This window comes from Salmo salar, chromosome ssa24 (assembly GCF_905237065.1).
Source record: "Salmo salar chromosome ssa24, Ssal_v3.1, whole genome shotgun sequence".
NCBI classification, from domain to species: Eukaryota; Metazoa; Chordata; class Actinopteri; order Salmoniformes; family Salmonidae; genus Salmo; species Salmo salar.
The window spans coordinates 23,540,001-23,560,134 of NC_059465.1; the positions used below are offsets into that span (position 1 = coordinate 23,540,001).

Here is a 20,134-nt window from a genome sequence, read left to right on the forward strand (position 1 = left end):
ACCGATAGTCTGACCTAGTAATGCACCTATCTGAGTGCAAGCCATTCCTCTGAGTTACAGACAGCAGTAGGCACATTTACCTTGTGGTTCTCATAGCGTGTTGTTCCCAAGCTGCGGTATTTAGTGTGTGTTGGGTTTCACCCAGGAGAGAGAGCGTAAGGCGCGGCGTAAAGGCAAAGCTCTACAAAGTGAAGAGACCAGCGCCCCGTCTGCTGCCGAGGAGGAGGAGATGGAGGGCTCCGGGGCCAGCGGCAACGAGGAGGAGGCCCCCGAGGATGGAGAAGGTAGGAACAACACACACTACAATAATCAATGTCATAGAGGACAGGGAGCCATTGTCAGTATACCGTCCATAAGCACTGTCAGAATACTTCCATGAACTTGCAATCACTCATTCACATGGACTGATTAGAAACCAGCCATGTACACTTTGTTGAAACTAGTTTATGAAACCGTTTTCAATCAATTTGAAGGTTATGTTTTTATGATTACGTTATGTGATGACAGTATTTCTTGATTAGAAATATCTGGATTGCCTTGAGTGCTGAAGGAAGAATTAAGTGCAATATGGACTTTTAACAGCATCACAATAATGTCTGTGTAGAACATGGAGTTGAATACAATTCTGAGAATACAAAGACTGCAATCATCAAAATGAGATTCTGACCATGGGTGCATGGGAATTCGAAGCACTTGGCTAAGACATTCATTATTTAGATAAATACTTTTTTGCTCTGTAACAAATATTTCCACACATGTGGTCTACATACCAACATCTGCGTTTTTAATTCTAGAATCATCTTTTGGATCATATTACTGGTAGACTCATTTAAATACCCTGAGTTGATAACGGACCCTCAACTCACTTTAGGCCAAATTCGCAATACTGTTAACTGTTATTGCTCGTTGTTTCTAGTATATTAGTAACCATGGAGAGCTGTGGAACCTTGGCATCTCAATAGCTCAGTCTGCATCTAGAATCAATATTTGTGGGAATATTCAACAGATTTTGGCAAAATTCCTGGTGATTTGAGTATTTTTGACCCAAAACTAAAATTACATAAAGTGCATTTGGAAAGTATTCAGACCCCTTTACTTTTTCAACATTTTGTTATGTTGAACATTTATTAAATTGTTTTTTCCCCTCATAAATCTACACACAATACCCCATAATGACAAAGCAAAAAAAACATTTTTTCTTTTTTCCCCGAGTCCCTGCTACTGAAAAATTTGGCCACAGAATGATGCTGCTACCACCATGCTTCACTGTAAGGATGGTGCCAGGTTTCCTCCAGACGTGACGGTTGGCATTCAGGCCAAACAGTTCAATCTTGGTTTCATCAGAACAGAGAATCTTGTTTCTCATGGTCTGAGAGTCCTTTTAGGTGCCTTTTGGCAAACTCCAAGTAGGCTGTCATGTACCTTGTACTGAGGAGTGGCTTCCGTCTGGCCACTCTACCACAAAGGCCTAATTGGTGAAGTGCTGCAGCGATGGTAGTCCTTCTGAACCATCGGGTTCTTGGTCACCTCCCTGACCAAAACCCTTCTCCCCCGATTGCTCAGTTTGACCGGGCAGCCAGTTCTAGGAAGAGTCTTACTGGTTCCAAACTTCTTCCATTTATAAATGATGGAGGCCACTGTATTCTTGGGGAACTTCAATTCTGCAGAAATGTGCCTCGACACAATCCTGTCTTTGAGCTTCACAGACAATTCCTTCGACCTTATGGCTTGGTTTTTGCTCTGACATGCACTGTCAACTGTGGGACCTTATATAGACAGGTGTGTGCCTTTCCAAATCATGTCTGATCAATTTAATTTACCACAGGTGCTCCAATCAAGTTGTAGAAACATTTCAAGGATGGTCAATGGAAACAGGATGCACCTGAGCTCAATTTGGCGTCTGATAGAAAAGGGTCGTAATACTTATGTAAATAACATATTTCTGTTTTTTATTTTCAAAAAGCCCTGTTTTCACTTTGTCATTATTGGGTATTGTGTGTAGATTGATTGAGGGGGAAAAAAACAATTTTATTTTAGAATAAGGCTGTAACCTAACAAAATGTGGAAAAAGTCAAGGGGTCTGAATACTTTCCGAATGCTACATATTACCGACCCCTGATGTAGTAATTTGTTGATATACCTATAGTCTCAGTTACCAGAATGGAGCTGGGAAGTCCCAGGGTATTTCCTCCACATTCAAAATTGGTTTTGTGTTCTCCCTCATCGTACACGTGGTCCCGTGTGGCTCAGTTGGTAGAGCATGGTGTTTGCAACGCCAGGGTTGTGGGTTCGATTCCCACAGGGGACCAGTTCGGAACTTCTTTTAATGAAATGTATGCATTCACTACTGTAGGTCACTCTGGATAAGAGCGTCTGCTAAATGACTAAAATGTAATTAGGTGGAAAGTGGCACTTTGAGAAATCTGGTTTTAGAGAAAGATGGGGCACAAGAGAGAGGGAAGTGAAAGAGGACGAGGATTTTACATGATAGCAAGATGGCACCGATAGACATGGTCGCCCTGTTCATGGCTCCTAAGCAACTTTGAAGTATTTTTTTAAATTACTGCACTGTTGGATTTTGCTACACTCACAGTAACATCTGCTAAATATCTGTATGCGATCAATAACACTTTATTTGATTTTGATTTACTAGATTACTACTCAGCTAGGCAGCCGACGTAATATCTGCAGTCTTCCATTCTTCATCTGTTCTTCTCCCTCTCCTTTACCAGGTGGTGCTAACAACAGCTCTGACACAGAGAGTCTGCCCTCGCCACGTTCCTCTGAGGACAGCAAGGCTAAAGAGGAGGGTAGTGGCAGGGCCAAAGCTGGCTCAAACTCTGGGGACAAGGAGGCCTCAGGTTCCCACATGGGCCAGGGAGGAGATGAGAAACCCCCAGGAGAAGTGGGGAAGGCCATCAAGCAGGAGGTGAAGACAGAGGCAGAGGAGGGCAGCAAGGAGCAGCCAAGCGAATCCACAGACCGAGACATTAAGCCCCCCACTGCAGATGCAGAGGAGAGCAAGAGCTCATCCAAGAGCTCCAAGAGGGACCATGGGCCCAAGACGGGCTCCCACGCAGACAGTGACTCTAGTGCCACCTGCAGCGCTGACGAGTTGGAGGAGTTGAACAGTACAGAGAAGAACAGGTGGGGGCTCAGGGCTGAGTAGGGGAGGGGGGTTGCATTTAGGGGCTCAGGGCTAGGCGGGGTAGGGGGATTGCATGTGAGGGCTCAAGGCTGGGGGGTTTGCATGTGGGGGCTCAGGGCTGGGGGGGTTTCATGTGAGGATCACAGGGCTGGGTGGGGTAGGGGGGGTTTCATGTGAGGGCTCAGGGCTGGGTGGGGTAGGGGGGGTTTCATGTGAGGGCTCAGGGCTGGGTGGGGTAGGGGGGGTTGCATGTGAGGGCTCTGGGCTGGTAGGGTTGCATGTGTGGACTCAAGGCTTGGGTGGGGGTTGCATGTGGGGGCTCAGGGCTGGGTGGGGGGGTTATAGGTGTGGGCTCAGGGCTGGGGGGCTGTTCAAATTTGATTTGTCACACACACATTTTTAGCAGATGTTATTGCAGGTGTAGTGAAATGCTTGTGTTCCTAGCTCCAACAGTGCAGTAGTATCTAACAATTTACAACAATACACACACATTTACAGTAAAATAATGGATATTAGGATAAGCAATGTCAGAGTGGCATTGACTAAGGTGGGGGGAGGTGTTGGTTGGGGGGGAGTGGCTGGGTGCGTGCAGGTGGGGGGAGTGGCTGGGTGCGTGCAGGTGGGGGATTCTGGATTCCACACTGTAGCGAGACCTACATCTGGACTGGGGAAGGGAAGAGGGGGAGCTGTCTCTAGTGTTATTCTGTATAGCCCTAAGATGTCAAGCAATTTGTGGCCAATACTCTACAACAATCATCAACATAAACTCCATCTGCCTTTGTGAGTGTGTGCATATGTACTAGAGCTGGGTGATATGTACAAAAACCTTTTAACGATAAATCTAAAGATATGTTTTTAACATTAATGTGCACACAGTTACTTTTTCATATTACCCTTAAAACCACCACAACTTTAAATGCTGAAGATCAGTTGTCCTGTTAGCTGTCTCCTATATTGACTGACTTCACCTTTCTCTTCACCATCAAACAACATTGTTCTAGTATAGGCAACTTGTCATTATCGATATCAGTAAAATGTCCTCATTTTGTATGTACCTGCGTGCTTCTGTGTGAGTGTGTTTGTCTGCAAGCCCAAATGTGTGTGTCAAAGATGTGGGCTGACGGCTTGGTGGAGTGGTGATTCGTCCTGCAGTGTTTGCATGGTATTTGTTCAGTTTTTTTCCATGACAGCAGACTGCATGTATTGGCAGAGCCTAGGGAAACGTTGCCCTCTGTGCCAAAGCAAACAATGGGAGGGAGTGTGTGTGCTCCCCAGTCTCTTGTCTGTGTGTGTGGCAGAGTATCTTTGTGGGTTTGTATGAGTGTATCTGCGAGTGGGGGATGGGTGGTTAGGCATGTGGGATGGAAATACAATCAGAACCTCTGCTCTCTTTGTGTTTCCATAGTGCGAGGTTCTGCTCCAGGTCAATCTGTGTTTATTGGGAAAGTAAATAAGAGAATCTGGGCTGTGGCCATATTAAGGAATGCGTGGGACATCCATTGGCATGCTACTGAATGTGGAACTCTGTGTTCTAGTTACTTCTCTCTCTTGCTCTCTCCTCTACTCTCTTTCTCGCTCTCTCTGTCTCTCTCTCTCTTTCTCTCTGTGTCTCTCTCTCTCTTTCTCTCCCTCTCCAGGATGACGTCTCCCAGCCGTCCCAGCCTGCTGAACTATGCTCATGATGGGGTCATCTCCTCCCCCCTGCAGAAGCCCATGGACCTGAAGCAGCTCAAACAGAGGGCTGCTGCCATCCCCCCTATTGTGAGTCTTACCACTTTCTGTGTGAGTCAGTGCATCCCCCTCCTCTCGTTACACGCCAGGGCCACAGCCTGTATCTTTGTCTCCTCCATCCTTGGAAAGCATATGGAAGCCAGCCAGGTAGAATCAGTAACAGATAAGTCCTTGGATTAGTCCAGCCTGGTCATTCTACCCCCTAGTGGTATAAAGGCCAGCCCTCAAGTAATGACAATACTGCTTCTTCCACAGATAACAGCATGGCGAGTAAAATGATGAAGTCCTATCATATTTGTATTAGATAAGCAAGCCAGCTGGAGGAGAGGGGATACATTGACCCAGAGGAGAAACAAGATGCCAGGCATTAGGGAAAATAAGAGGAACCGGGTCATTAGATGTGGGATCTCCCGGGTGTATATTGTTTGTATGTGTATCTGTTGCTCACCAGGCTTCTCTCTCCTGTGTGTGCAGATGCCCCAGATGCCGGATGGTGGACCTCGGGGCGGGTGTAGTAAGGCTGAGCTGCCCCCACATGCCCTGGCTCTCTACCAGCAGCAGATCACCATGGCTCATGGAGAGTCCTCCCAGGAGGCCAAGCAGCATGCTGGTCAGCCCAGCAAACAGCACCCCTACCCAGCGCAGGGAGATCCCCATAACATCAGCAGCCCCCGCGTCCACCCACGCAGCCCCTCCTCCAGCGACAAGGACGGTACGAACATCAGCCCTCTCTCTCTCTTCCCAGCTTCTCTCACCCTCCTGCTCAGTCTAAACACAACTCCCTCCTTCAGGTAAACTGTTACTTTGATTCTACGTTGGTGCTATTGTTTAGAAGCTCCTGGTAGCACTGGATGATTCCATGCTTACTTGAGAACTCTGTCAGTTCCACAGTGTGTTGTCTAAAATGCTGGTATTGATCGTTGGGCTCACAGTCAGGTATACCATGTAGTTCAGTCTTGGATATCATTGTGGAGTTGTGCTCCATGTGAGTTACTAGACATAGCCAGACCTAGTCTTATTTAGAAGTTAATTAGCAGATGTTTACACAAAATTCTCCACTGTTGAGCTGGAGTTATAAATAGTCAGACAGACATGGAGGACTGAAGAGTTTCCATCTGGGGATTCGAGCTGCATGGACATAGGGCTGGGCGGTATACTGTTTTTTTGCGATATACCGGTATTGATGCACGGACCGTTGTGGGTTTCTACTTTACCTTCTATAACGGTATTAGAATTTTTGGTTTGTTAAATGTGATACGCAGTGTGTGACATCCATTTTTAGAGTTTACTTCGCTACTTGAGTCATCTCTCTCTCTCTCTCTATGCCGCTTTCCACAGACCTAGCCCTGGCTCCTGTCACTCAAGGAGAACATTTGATGTTCCTCGACCACGAGACGCTTGTGTTCAGTCTGCATGGTCAATGCAGCACATGCAACAATGTTGATGACAACGATGCAGTTGTCACTTTGCTTCTTAATATAAATCTACCAGCATTCTATAATTACACTATTAGCTTGTGTTTCTTACATCTGCAAACGGCTAGTTTGTCTTTTCTTAGCAAGTTGTTCCTAAATCTTGTGAGCCGCTGATTGTTAGCCGCTAAAGCTAATCGCTAGCTAGCTAATAAATGTACTGAGTAAGAGCAAACGTAGCTAGATAATACAGCCTGATAATAATAGTGATGATGTAAACCTAAATCAGCATGTTTTTTGTGCAACAGTATCTTCTAAATTAAAAAGGAATACGCAAAGCAAGAATATGTTAGCTACATGAAGTAGCTAAGAGAAAACATTCAATGTAGCCAACGAATATAGGGTCCCCTAGGAAACACCTATCAACACTTTAGTTCCTACCCTGTCATAATAACTCCTCCCTGGCATTTTCATTAGTTGTCATGTCAATCAACACTGTATTAAAAGTGCCCAATATTATATTCTAACTATATAACTAGAATAGACATTCTATTTCCATGATTCCAACAGTTAACCCAAGTGTTTTGCTCTAAATTGCAAGTCAAATTGCAACATTTGGTTGAAAATAAGGCCCAGATTGCTTGCTCGTATCGTGCAGCCCTACGTGGCAGTGTGGAAATGATGTCAAATGCAGAAATTGATGAAAATTATTACTTTTTTTGTGTTGAAGTTGAATTGAACAGTATAAAACAATCAGAATAAAGAAAGATCCATTGAAATCACTTAGAATGTACAGTTGAAGTCGGAGGTTTACATACACCTTAGCCAGATACATTTAAACTCAATTTTTCACAATTTCTGACATTTAATCCTAGTAAAAATTCCCTGTCTAAGGTCAGTTAGGATCACCACTTTATTTTAAGAATGTGAAATGTCAGAATAATAGTAGAGAGAATTATTTCAGCTTTTATTTCTTTCATCACATTCCCAGTGGGTCAGGAGTTTAAATACACTCAATTAGTATTTGGTAGCATTGCCTTTAAATTGTTTAACTTGGGTCAAACGTTTCGAGTAGCCTTCCACAAGCTTCCCACAATAAGTTGGGTGAATTTTGGCCCATTCCTCCTGACAGAGCTGGTGTAACTGAGTCAGGTTTGTAGGCCTCCTTGCTCGCACACACTTTTTCAGTTCTGCCCACAAATTTTCTATATGATTTGAGGTCAGGGCTTTGTGATGGCCACTCCAATACCTTGACTTTGTTGTCCTTAAGCCATTCTGCCACAACTTTGGAAGTATGCTTGGGGTCATTGTCCATTTGGAAGACCCATTTGCGACCAAGCTTTAACTTCCTGACTGATGTCTTGAGATGTTGCTTCAATATATCCACATAATTTTCCATCCTCATGATGCCATCTATTTTGTGAAGTGCACCAGTCCCTCCTGCAGCAAAGCACCCCACAACATGATGCTGCCACCCCCGTGCTTCACGGTTGGGATGACGTTGTTCGGTTTGCAAGCCTCTCCCTTTTTCCTCCAAACATAACGGTGGTCATTATGGCCAAACAGGTCTATTTTTTGTTTCATCAGACATTTCTCCAAGAAAGTACGATATTTGTCCTCATGTGCAGTTGCAAACCGTAGTCTGGCTTTTTTATGGCGGTTTTGGAGCAGTGACTTCTTCCTTGCTGAGCGGCCTTTCAGGTTATGTGAATATAGGACTCGTTTTACTGTGGATATAGATACATTTGTACCTGTTTCCTCCAGCATCTTCACAAGGTCGTTTGCTGTTGTTCAGGGGTTGATTTGCACTTTTCGCACCAAAGTACGTTCATCTCTAGGAGACAGAACACGTCTCCTTCCTGAGCGGTATGACGGCTGCGTGGTCCCATGGTGTTTATACTTGCGTACTATTGTTTGTACAGATGAACGTGGTACCTTCAGGCATTTGGAAATTGCTCCCAAGGATGAACCAGACTTGTGGAGGTCTACAATTTTTTTTCTGAGGTCTTGGCTGATTGCTTTTGATTTTCCCATGATGTCAAGCAAAGAGGCAGAGTTTGAAGGTCGGCGTTGAAATACATCCACAGGTACACCTCCAATTGACTCAAATGATGTCAATTAGCCTATCAGAAGCATCTAAAGCCATGACATTATCTGGAATTTTCCAAGCTGTTTAAAGGCACAGTCCACTTAGTGTATAAACTTCTGACCCACTGGAATTGTGATACAGTGAATTGTAAGTGAAATATTCTGTCTGTAAACAATTGTTGGAAAAATTACTTGTGTCATGCACTAAGTAGATGTCCTAACCTATAGTTTGTTAACAAGAAATTTGTGGAGTGGTTGAAAAACACATTTTAATGACTCCAACCTAAGTGTATGTAAACTTCCGACTTCAACTGTATGTGTTGCCACCCTAGGGTGACGCACTACTCATGAAGCAAATTCAGAACTTTTATTATTAAAAAACATAAAATAGCATCAAATATCGTCAATTTAAAAAAAATCTGTGATATAATATTTTGGTCATATCACCCAGCCCTACATGGACATATGTACGCGTGACTGTGTGTGAGTGTGATGTATGTGATCAGCTGCAGTATGTCTGTGTCCCTGCAGAGCTGGAAGGCAACGAGAGGTGGCTGCAGACTCTACTTCACGGATTACGTAGGTTCACACCCCGTCCCACCCCAATCTATCCCTAACTCATACCCCTTCGCCCAACACACACCTAGCTATATTCACTTCCTCAGTGGGATTTGATTGTGTGTGTAACACTATTAGAAGGTTTGGCAGTGTGTGTGCTGTGGCTGTGTGGAGCAGCGTTGCTGTGTGGCTGACTGTGCAGACGCTGCCTGGCTGCACTCCTTGCTATGATGATGATGATGATAGTGATGATGATAGTAATGATGATGAGGAGAAGGAGCATAAAAAGCTAGCGCTGACCAAGGGATGGTTCTCAGCTTCCAGAAAGATAGCAGCTACCCCCCCATCCCTTACCGTTTGTGTGTGTGTGTGTTTGTCCCGTCTTGCAGATAAGTCCCGGGCCTTCTCTCCTCATGGTGACCCTAAGAAGCAGGCGGTGGGGCCAGAGGACCTGAGGGCCACCTCCCTGGGCCGGCCCGTCATGTCCCCCTACCCAATGTCCCATCGAGACATGGCCAAGCTCAGCCACGACCAGCACCTACTCCACTACAACTCCTGTGAGTCCCACTTAGGGCTGTTATGGTGACCGCAGTCAAATTCCACGTGACCGTTTAGTCGTGGTAACTAGGCTTCTCCAAGCTCTGATGCTGCTGTTGGTCATTAGTGGCCCCCCAAATGTGCTAATCCCTGGTACCCAGCACCCTAATCTATGGATTTCACTTAACTGGGCAGGGGTGGAGCCATGGGTAGGCCTGGGAGGACCCACTGTGGAGCCAGGCCCAGCCAATCAGATTTCTTTTTTTTTTTTTTTTTCACAAAAGGGCTATATTACAGACATAAATACTCCTCAGTTCCATCAGCTGTCTGGGTGGCTGGTCTCAGATGATCCTGCAGGTGAAGAAGACGGATGTGGAAGTCCTGGGCTGGCATGTTTACACGTGGTCTGCAGTTGTGACACCGGTTGGACGTATAGCCAAATTCTCGGATAGAAAAATTAACATTCAATTCTCTGGCAACAGCTCTGGTGGACATTCCTGCAGTCAGCATGCCGTTTGCACGCTCCCTCAAAACAGACATATGTGGCTTTGTGTTGTGTGACAAAACTGCACATTTTAGAGTGGCCTTTTATTGTCCCCAGCCCAAGGTGCACCTGTGTAATGGTCATGCTGTTTAATCAGCTTCTTGATATGCCACACCTGTCAGGTGGATGGATTATCTTGGCAAAGGAGAAATGCTCACTAACAGGAATGTAAACAATTTCGTACACAACATTTGAGAGAAATAAGCTCTTTGTGCGTATGGACAATTTCTGGGATCTTTTATTTCAGCTCATGAAACGTGGGACCAACACTTTACATGTTGCATTTATATTTTTGTTCAGTTTATATTTATCAACTTTCCTAACATTAAGCACATTGTTTCGCTTTACAGCAGGAATATAGCGTGCCTGGCAGGCATGAGAATAAACTACGGGAAAAACATCCTCCAGTCACTATTTAAGTGCTTAGATGACATCTATTTTTTACCTCCATGACCCTGTTCTGAGACAAGTGCATGATAATGGTACATTCTAAATCAAAACTAATTTCACACACACACTGCCGTTCAAAAGTTTGGGGTCACTTAGAAATGTCCTTGTTTTTGAAAGATAAGCATATTTTTTGTCCATTAAAATAACATCAAATTGATCAGAAATACAGCGTAGACATTGTTAATGTTGTAAATTACTTATATAGCTGGAAACGGCTGGAAACGGCTGATGTTTAATGGAATAACTCCATAGGCGTACAGAGGCCCATTATCATCAACCATCACTCCTGTGTTCCAATGGCACGTTGTGTTAGCTAATTTTATTTACATTTTTTATTTCACCTTTATTTAACCAGGTAGGCCAGTTGAGAACAAGTTCTCATTTACAACTGCGACCTGGCCAGTTGTAAAGCAGTGCGACAAAAACAACACAGAGTTACACATGAGCAAACATAGTCAATAACACAAAATAAAATAAAATAGAAGAATCTAGGTACAGTGTGTGCAAATGTAGAAAATTAGGGAGGTAAGGCAATAAATATGCCATAGAGGCAAAATAATTACAATTTAGCATTAACACTGGAGTGATAGATGTGCAGATGATGATGTGCAAGTAGAGATACTGGGGTGCAAAAGAGCAAGAAGATAAATAACAATATGGGGATGAGGTAGTTGGGAGTGCTATTTACAGATTGGCTGTGTACAAGTACATTGATTGGTAAGCTGCTCAAACAGCTGATGCTTAAAGTTAGTGAGGGAGATATACGTCTCCAGCTTCAGTGATTTTTGCAATTCATTCCAGTCATTGGCAGCAGAGAACTGGAAGGAAAGGTGGCCAAAGGAAGTGTTGGCTTTGGGGATGACCAGTGAAATACACCTGCTGGACCGTGTGCTACGGGTGGGTGTTGCTATGGTGACCAGTGAGCTGAGATAAGGCGGGGCTTTACCTAGCAAAGACTTATAGATGACCTGGAGCCAGTGGGTTTGGCGACGAATACGTCGCGAGGGCCAGCCAACGAGAGCATAAAGGCCGCGGTGGTGGGTAGTATATGGGGCTTTGGTGACAAAACGTATGGCACTGTGATAGACTACATCCAATTTGCTGAGTAGAGTGTTGGAGGCTATTTTGTAAATGACATCGCAGAAGTCAAGGATCGGTAGGATAGTCAGTTTTACGAGGGTATGTTTGGCAGCATGAGTGAAGGAGGCTTTGTTGCGAAATAGGAAGCCGATTCTAGATTTAATTTTGGATTGAAGATGCCTAATGTGAGTTTGGAAGGAGAGTTTTAAAGTCTAACCAGACACCTAGGTATTTGTAGTTCTCCACATATTCTAAGTTAGAACCCTCCAGAGTAGTGATGCTAGTCGGGCAGGCGGGTGCGGGCAGCAATCTGTTGAAGAGCATGCATTTAGTTTTACTAGCATTTAAAAACAGATGGAGGCCATGGAAGGAGTGTTGTATGGCATTGAAGGTCGTTTGGAGGTTTGTTAACAGTGTCCAAAGAAGGGCCAGATGTATACAGATTGGTGTCGTCTGCATAGAGGTGGATCAGAGAATCACCAGCAACAACAGCCACATCATTGATATATATATATATACAGAGAAAAGAGTCAGCCCGAGAATTGAACCCTGTGGCACCCCCATAGAGACTGCCAGAGGTCCGGACAACAGGCCCTCCGATTTGACACACTGAACTCTATCTGAGAAGTAGTTGGTGAACCAGGCGAGGCAGTCATTTGAGAAACCAAGGCTATTGAGTCTGCCGATAAGAATGCGGTGAGTCAAAAGCCTTGGCCAGGTCGATAAAGACGGCGGCACAGTACTGTCTTTTATAGATGGCAGTTATGATATCGTTCGGGACCTTGAGTGTGGCTGAGGTGCACCCATGACCAGCTCGGAAACCAGATTGCATAGTGGAGAAGGTACGGTGGGATTCGAAATGGTTGGTGATCTGTTTGTTAACTTGTCTTTCGAAGATTTTAGAAAGGCTGGGCAGGATGGATATACAGTTAAAGTCGGAAGTTTACATACACCTTAGCCAAATTCATTTAAACTCAGTTTTTCACAATTCCTGACATTTAATCCTAGTAAAAATTCCCTGTCTTAGGTTAGTTAGGATCAGCACTTTATTTTAAGAATGTGAAATGTCAGAATAATAGTAGAGTGATTTTTTTCATCACATTCCCAGTGGGTCAGAAGTTGAATTAGTATTTGGTAGCAATACCTTTAAATTGTTTAACTTGGGTCAAACGTTTTGAGTAGCCTTCCACAAGCTTCCCACAATAAGTTGGGTGAATTTTGGCCCATTCCTCCTGACAGAGCTGATGTAACTGAGTCATGTTTGTAGGCCTCCTTGCTCACACACGCTTTTTCAGTTCTGCCCACAAATTTTCAATGGGATGAGGTGAGGGCTTTGTGATGGCCACTCCATTACCTTGACTTTGTTGTCCTTAAGCCATTTTCCACAACTTTGGAAGTATGCTTGGGATCATTGTCCATTTGGAAGACCCATTTGCGACCAAGCTTTAACTTCCTGACTGATGTCTTGAGATGTTGCTTCAATATATCCACATAATTTTCCATCGTCATGATGCCATCTATTTTGTGAAGTGCACCAGTCCCTCCTGCGGCAAAGCATCCCCACAACATGATGCTGCCACCCCCGTGCATCACGGTTGGGATGGTGTTCTTCGGCTTGCAAGCATCCTCCTTTTTGTTCAGGGATTGATTTGCACTTTTCGCACCAAAGTACGTTCCTCTCTAGGAGACAGAACACGTCTCCTTCCTGAGCGGTATGACGGCTGCGTGGTCTCATGGTGTTTATACTTGCGTACTATTGTTTGTACAGATGAACGTGGCACCTTCAGGTATTTGGAAATTGCTCCCAAGGATAAACGAGAGGCACTGAATTTGAAGGTCGGCCTTGAAATACATCAACAGGTACACCTCAAATTGACTCAAATGATGTCAATTAGCCTATAAGCTTCTAAAGCCATGACATAATTTTCTGGAATTTTCCATGCTGTTTAAAGGCACAGTCAACTTAGTGTATGTAAGCTTCTGACCCACTGGAATTGTGATAGTGAATTATAAGTGAAATAATCTGTCTGTAAACAATTGTTGGAAAAATTACTTGTCATGCACAAAGTAGATGTCCTATCCGACTTGCCAAAACTGTAGTTTGTTAACAAGAAATCCAACCTAAGTGTATGTAGACTTCTGACTTCAACTGTAGGTCTATACCAGTTTGTGTCTCGAGTGTATCCCCATTTGAAGAGGGGGATGACCGCGGCAGCTTTCCAATCTTAGGGGATCTCAGACGATACGAAAGAGAAGTTGATCAGGCTAGTAATAGGGGTTTAATCAATTTCGGCGGTTAATTTTAAAAAGAGAGGGTCCAGATTGTCTAGCTCAGCTGATTTGTAAGGATCCAGATTTTGCGGCTCTTTCAGAACATCAGCTGTCTGGATTTGGGTGAAGGGGGGGTGGGGGGGGGGGGCTTGGGCAAGTTTCTGCAGGGGGTCCAGAGCTGTTGGCCGGGGTAGAGGTAGTCAGGTGGAACGATGGTCAGCCGTAGAAAAGTGCTTCTTGAAATGATCGATTATCGTAGATTTATCGGTGGTGACAGTGTTTCTTAGCCTCAGTGCAGTGGGCAGGTGGGAGGCGGTGCTCTTATTCTCCATGGACGTTAGTGTCCCAACACTTTTTGGAATTAGTGCTACATTATGCAAATTTCTGTTTGAAAATGCTAGCTTAGCTTTCCTAAGTGACTGTGTATATTGGTTCCTTACTAACCTGAAAAGTTGCATATCGCGGGGGGCTATTCGATGCTAATGCACAACGCTACAGGATGTTTTTGTGCTGGTTAAGGGTGGTCAAGTCTGTGGTGAACCAAGGGCCATATCTGTTCTTAGTTCTACATTTTTTGAATGGGGCATGCTTATTTAAGATGGTGAGGAAAGCACTTTTAAAGAGCAACCATGCATCCTCTACTGACGGGATGTGGTCAATATCCTTCCAGGATACCCGAGCCAGGTCAATTAGAAAGGCCTGCTCGCTGAACTGTTTTAGAGAGTTTTTGACAGTCGTGAGGGGTGGTCGTTTGACCGCAGACCCATTACGGACGCAGGCAGTGATCGCTGAGATCCTGGTTGAAGACAGCAGAGGTGTATTTAGAGGGCAAGTTTGTCAGGATGATATCTAAGAGGGTGGCCGTTGTTACAGATTTAAGGTTGTAGCTGGTAGGTTCCTTGATAATTTGTGTGAGATTGAGGGCATCTAGCTTAGATTGTAGGACGGCCGGGATGTTAAGCATATCCTAGTTTAGGTCACCTAACAGTACGAACTCTGAAGATAGATGCGGGGCATTCAATTCACATATGGTGTCCAGGGCACAGCTGGGGGCTGAGGGGGCGTCTATAACAAGCGGCAACGGTGAGAGACTTGTTTCTGGAAAGTTGGATTTTTAAAAGTAGAAGCTCGAATTGTTTGGGCACAGACCTGGATAGTATGACAGATCTCTGCAGTAGATTGCAACTCCGCCCCCTTTGGCAGTTCTATCTTGTTGGAAAATGTTGTAGTTGGGGATGGAAATTTCAGGATTTTTGGTGGCCTTCCTAAGCCAGGACATCAGGGTTTGTGGAGTGTGCTGAAGCAGTGAATAAAACAAACTTTGGGAGGAGGCTTCTGATGTTAACATGCATGAAACCAAGGCTTTTACGGTTACGGAAGTCAACAAATGTGAGCGCCTGGGGAATGGGAGTGGTGCTGGGGGCTGCAGGGCCTGGGTTAACCTCTTCATCACCAGAGGAACAGAGGAGGAGTAGGATAAGGGTACGACTAAAGGCTATAAGAACTGGTCGTCTAGTGCACTTGGAACAGAGAGTAAAAGGAGCAGGTTTCTGGGCGCGGAAGAATAGATTCGAGGCTTAATGTACAGACAAGGGTATGGTAGAATGTGAGTACAGTGGAGGTAAACCTAGGCATTTAGTGATGATGAGAGAGGTTTTGTCTCTAGAGGCACCAGTTAAGCCAGGTGAGGTCACCGCATGTGTAGGGGGTGGGACAAAAAGGCTATCTAAGGCATATTGAGCAGGGCTGGGGGTCTCTACAGTAAAATAAGACAACAATCACTAACCATAACCGCAATAGACAAGGCATATTGACATTAGGGAGAGGCATGTGTAGCCGAGTGATCATAGGGTCCAATGAGTAGCAATAGGTGAGTCAGGGAGCCGATTTAGTAGTCTCAACTACGCTAGGCAAGCTGGAGACACGGCGATTCAGACGGCTAGCGGACCGGGGCTTGCAGATAGGCCTTCGGTGACAACGCAACGGAAGAGCCTATTGAAACTACTTCGGATGAATACGTTGGCAGACCAGTCGTGATGGATCAGCAGGGCTCCGTGTCGGCAGTGAAAGGTCCAGGCCAATTGGCAAAAGAGGTATTGTAGCCCAAGAATTGGCTGGTGGACCTCCTCAGCTTGCCGGGAGATGGGTCTAGCTCGAGTCTAACTGGTGCTTGCTTTGGGCCAGCGACGTTATCCAGGAGTAGCCAGTCGGATTGCAGCTAGCAGGTATTGACCGAGCTTAGGCTTGCTGGTGTCCGAGTTAACGGTGAAGACCGCTAGAAGTGACTAACTGACTGCTAGTTAGCTGGCTAGCTTCTGATGGGGGTTCCGGTTCTAAAGTTTAAAAATAGCAGATCTGTACCACATTGGGTGATGCGGGTTGTTGGAGAGTATATTCAGTCCGTAGATGGAAAGTGAGACTAAAATATATACGAAATAAAAACAAGGTAAACAAAAATTCCACGGGACGGGACAAGACAAAACAAACGTCCGACTGCTACGCCATCTTGGAACCAAGTTTATAATTTTAAAATGCTAATTGATCATTAGAAAACCCTTTTGCAATATGTTAGCACAGCTGTAAACTGTTGTCCTGATTAAAGAAGCTGTCCTTTTAGACTAGTTCAGTATCTGGAGCATCAGTACTTATGGGTTCGATTACAGGCTCAAAATGCCAGAAACAATTAACTTTCTTCTGAAACTAGACAGTCTATTCTTGTTCTGAGAAATGAAGGCTATTCCATGCGAGAAATTGCCAAGAAACTGAAGATGTCGTACAATGCTGCATACTGCTCCCTTCACAGAACAGCGCAAACTGGCTCTAACCAGAATAGAAAGAGGAGTGGGGGGCTCCGGTGCACAACTGAGGAAGAGGACAAGTACATTAGAGTGTCTAGTTTGAGAAAGACGCCACAAGTCCTCAACTGGCAGCTTCTTTAAATAGTACTCTCAAAACACCAGTCTCAACGTCAACAATGAAGGCGACTCCAGGATGCTGGCTTTCTTGTGACAAAACTCACACTCATTCTTATGTTTAATAAATGTATCGTATAGTGTAGCAGGCTTACAATGATGGCAAAAAAACAACATTTGTGAGTGCGAGAGGGGGCACGCAGCTGGAGGTTGAATGTTTGAAAGGGTACGGGACTATAAAAAGTTTGGGAACCACTGGCCTAGCCCATAGGCCTATATGTTTTGATAAGGTTTATATCACAACTAAAGTGGCCAAAACTTCTTAAAATTAAGCACATTAATTCGCTTTACGACCAGTGTAGAGCCTAACTGGCATACATAGGCGGCGTGTGAGTTTCAAGTTTGGGGAAGATAATTTTCACCATAAAAATGCTACTTCTATAATAAAGAATTACATGCATAATCGCGTTTGCGGTCACTTTGGAGAACAGTGTTTTGCTGCTAATTGATTGCATTTTGGAACATTCGCGCTTATATCCTACTGCCGTGTGCGCATTGCTGCACAAATAACGTCAAGAAATAGAAATAGCTTATAGTTTATCAACATTTTAAGATTAACGTTCTGATCGTTTGCATCAGACACAGGTTTTTTGATGCTAGTGGTTGTATTAATTTGGGATCTATCGCATCCCACAAGGTAGCCTAGCCTAGTGGCAGCTAGCCTAGTGGTTAGAGCGTTGGGCCAGCAACCGAAAGGTTGGATCAAATCCCAGAGCTGACGAGGTAAAAATCTGTCGTTCTGCCCCTGAGCAAGGCAGTTAACCCAGTGTTCCCCGGGCGCCGAAGACGTGGATGTCGATTAAGGCATCCCCCCGCACCTCTGATTCAGAGGGGTTGGGTCAAATGCGGGAGATACATTTCAGTTGAAGGCATTCTGTACAGCTGACTAGGTATCACCCTTTCCCAACTGTCCCAGAGTATGTTTGGAATATTTATTTCTCGCACAGAAGGACAAGTTGACCAATTGAATAGGTCAACTTTTGTACTATGGGGGATAGTGCATTGTCATAGGCTATAGCTTTTGCTGTTTGTAAGGCCTACTCATCTTGTTGGCTTACAAAAAGTACTGTAGGCCAAATGTGGATGGATATATTCAATATGCGCCTCGGAATTTGATAAGAAGGATCCGCGCAGTTGCGTCCCCGATGTGTCTGTCTTCACTTGTAGCCTACATCTTAGCTGAGATGCCTGTGAGAAGGACCCGATCACGTGACGTGTATTAGCTAATAAGAATTGAGATATCTGAGAGCCATGTGAGTGAGAAGTGCTTTGACTGTCCACTGTCCCACTACAACCCCTCTCTATTCCCCAGACCTTCCCTACCTTACTATTATTCCCTCTAGTCAAACCGTCATCCCTCCCTATTCCCATCATCAGACCCTCATCCCTTCTATTCCAGTTCAAGTCTCATCTCCCATTTCATTGTTATGCCTCCTTGCTCTGTGCTATTCTTAGCCAACCCTACTTTGCTTCCCTAAACTGCCATGTCTATATTTTTAAAGTATATTTCTGTCTTTGCTCTCAGCTTTCCAGCAGGCTGGCCACTCTGGGCCCCCTGGTCTGCAGCAGGATGGTGCCAGATTGGCAGCGGTGCTCCCCCTCCATATGCCAGAGCCACCCCCTCTCATCTCCTCCAACAAGCCAGGGGGGTCTATCACACAGGTATAGGACACTACTTGAGAGAGCCATAGCACCCATTAGATGTTGAGTTATTGTGAAAGTGAATTGAGTGTTGCCGTTCACCATGCTCACTGTTGTTGTGTGGTTCGCAGGGCACCCCAGTGCAGCTGCATAGCCCGGCTCACGGGATGGACCATGGGAAGATGCCCCCTGCACAGATGGGTTTGTCCTGGATGGATCAGAGGAAAGTGGGTGAGTCCAAGTGTCTGGAGTGGGTGCAGCACTCCCAGCCTTGGTTTGCTGGTGAGTTGCCTTCTTCTTACCCTAACCTTCAATTGTAGAGTTTGGGTGTCCTGGGCTTTCTCCATTGACACTCTCTCTCCTCTCTGCTCTTGTCTCACTCTGTCCCTCTCTGACTCACACACACACACCAGGTCCCTACCCGGTGGTGAAGCAGGAGCAGCTGTCCCCGCGGTGCCCGTCATCCCAGGCAGAGAACCTGTCCACGCAGGGGATGCCCCATGACGCCAACGCTGGACGTGGTGAGTTCATAACTAGATACATTCCACACCCCTCGATGTTGGGCACCAAGTCTACACTGCTCTCTGCTTATACGGATTCTCTTCTCTGTTATTGGTACATAAACAGATGTCTATGCCAATATAAAGCCCTGACTCTGCTCCTGGATGTGTTGAATTTGCAGGGTCTTTGCCAGCAGTGCAGGGGGGCAGCATCACAAAGGGCATCCCAGGGACCAGAGTGCACCAGGACTCCCCCATCTCCTACCGGGGAGGCTCCATCACCCAGGTAAGAGCAACACACTGACCACAGCACTATGTGCTTCTGCTTACTGTGCCTTATTTATTATCATGACTTTATCAGCTTTGACCTAAAAGTCTCACCGGACTGTTTATTGTATGCCTCCAAATGAAACAAGGACAACGACATAGACGTGTTGAGAGGTCATGACCCCAGGCTGGAAAGTTAGTCAGGCTCAGATAGTGTTCAGGCAAGGCAGGGTAAAGGCTGGGGCTGCAGGCAGGCAGGATCTCCCTGCTGATCCTGCCTGGTGTGACATGATCGTGGCTCTGACTGCTCCCTGTCGCCCTAGCAACAGGTACACACTGTACCACGTCTGTTCTCTACTTTATTTATCTGTTTATTCTCCACTCACTAAGCCCCATCACTGATATGCACAGTCCTCAGCCTGCTGTAATATCTGCCTCGGCCAACTGGCCTTGAAATGGGGTGATGTTATATATGCCCAGATAGATAACTGAGGGAAAGGTGAGAGAGATGTAATCAGAGCGGGTGGGGAAGTTAGCCTGCTCCTTCTTTGTTTGTTTAGCTGACTGCTAGGCAGAGCGAAAGTGTGTGTATGCGTGCGCGTGTACAGATAAGGCTTTGTTGTATCAGGTGCGTCGCTCGCATCTCCCTTGATAAAGTTGAATGCTGAGGGTAGATGCCCTGGCCCCTGACTACACTACGCCCCCCCCCCCTTTCTTTGGAAAGAGCTGTAATCAACAGACAGGAAATGTGATCTAGGGCAACACATGTCCCTCTTCACCCCCTCCCTTCCCCCTCCGACACTCCATATCAGGCTCCAATGACAGCCTTGTGTGCTCTCTATCAGCCTCCCAGCAGGCTTACATAAACACTCAGCGGCCACGGCGGAAATATGACTCACAGCAAAGTGTGCCAGAGATATGACAGAAAGCCCCGA

General features: G+C 45.4%; 1 protein-coding gene across 12 annotated transcripts in view; it reads left to right on the forward strand.

Moving 5' to 3' along the window:
• The window catches only part of ncor2 (nuclear receptor corepressor 2), a 199,820-nt gene that overhangs the window by 154,017 nt on the left and 25,669 nt on the right, over window positions 1–20,134 (forward strand). For 8 of the 12 annotated variants that reach the window (XM_045707170.1, XM_045707176.1, XM_045707172.1 and 5 more), the window contains exons 19-28: window positions 146–284; window positions 2,733–3,147; window positions 4,786–4,909; window positions 5,354–5,591; window positions 8,911–8,958; window positions 9,327–9,494; window positions 18,317–18,453; window positions 18,564–18,714; window positions 18,846–18,953; window positions 19,115–19,218. In XM_045707170.1, coding sequence (XP_045563126.1) covers window positions 146–284; window positions 2,733–3,147; window positions 4,786–4,909; window positions 5,354–5,591; window positions 8,911–8,958; window positions 9,327–9,494; window positions 18,317–18,453; window positions 18,564–18,714; window positions 18,846–18,953; window positions 19,115–19,218 — 1,632 coding nt within the window. The remainder of the gene's footprint in view (window positions 1–145; window positions 285–2,732; window positions 3,148–4,785; window positions 4,910–5,353; window positions 5,592–8,910; window positions 8,959–9,326; window positions 9,495–18,316; window positions 18,454–18,563; window positions 18,715–18,845; window positions 18,954–19,114; window positions 19,219–20,134) is intronic. The other 4 variants (XM_045707179.1, XM_045707181.1, XM_045707173.1 and 1 more) reach the window with 3 other exon arrangements.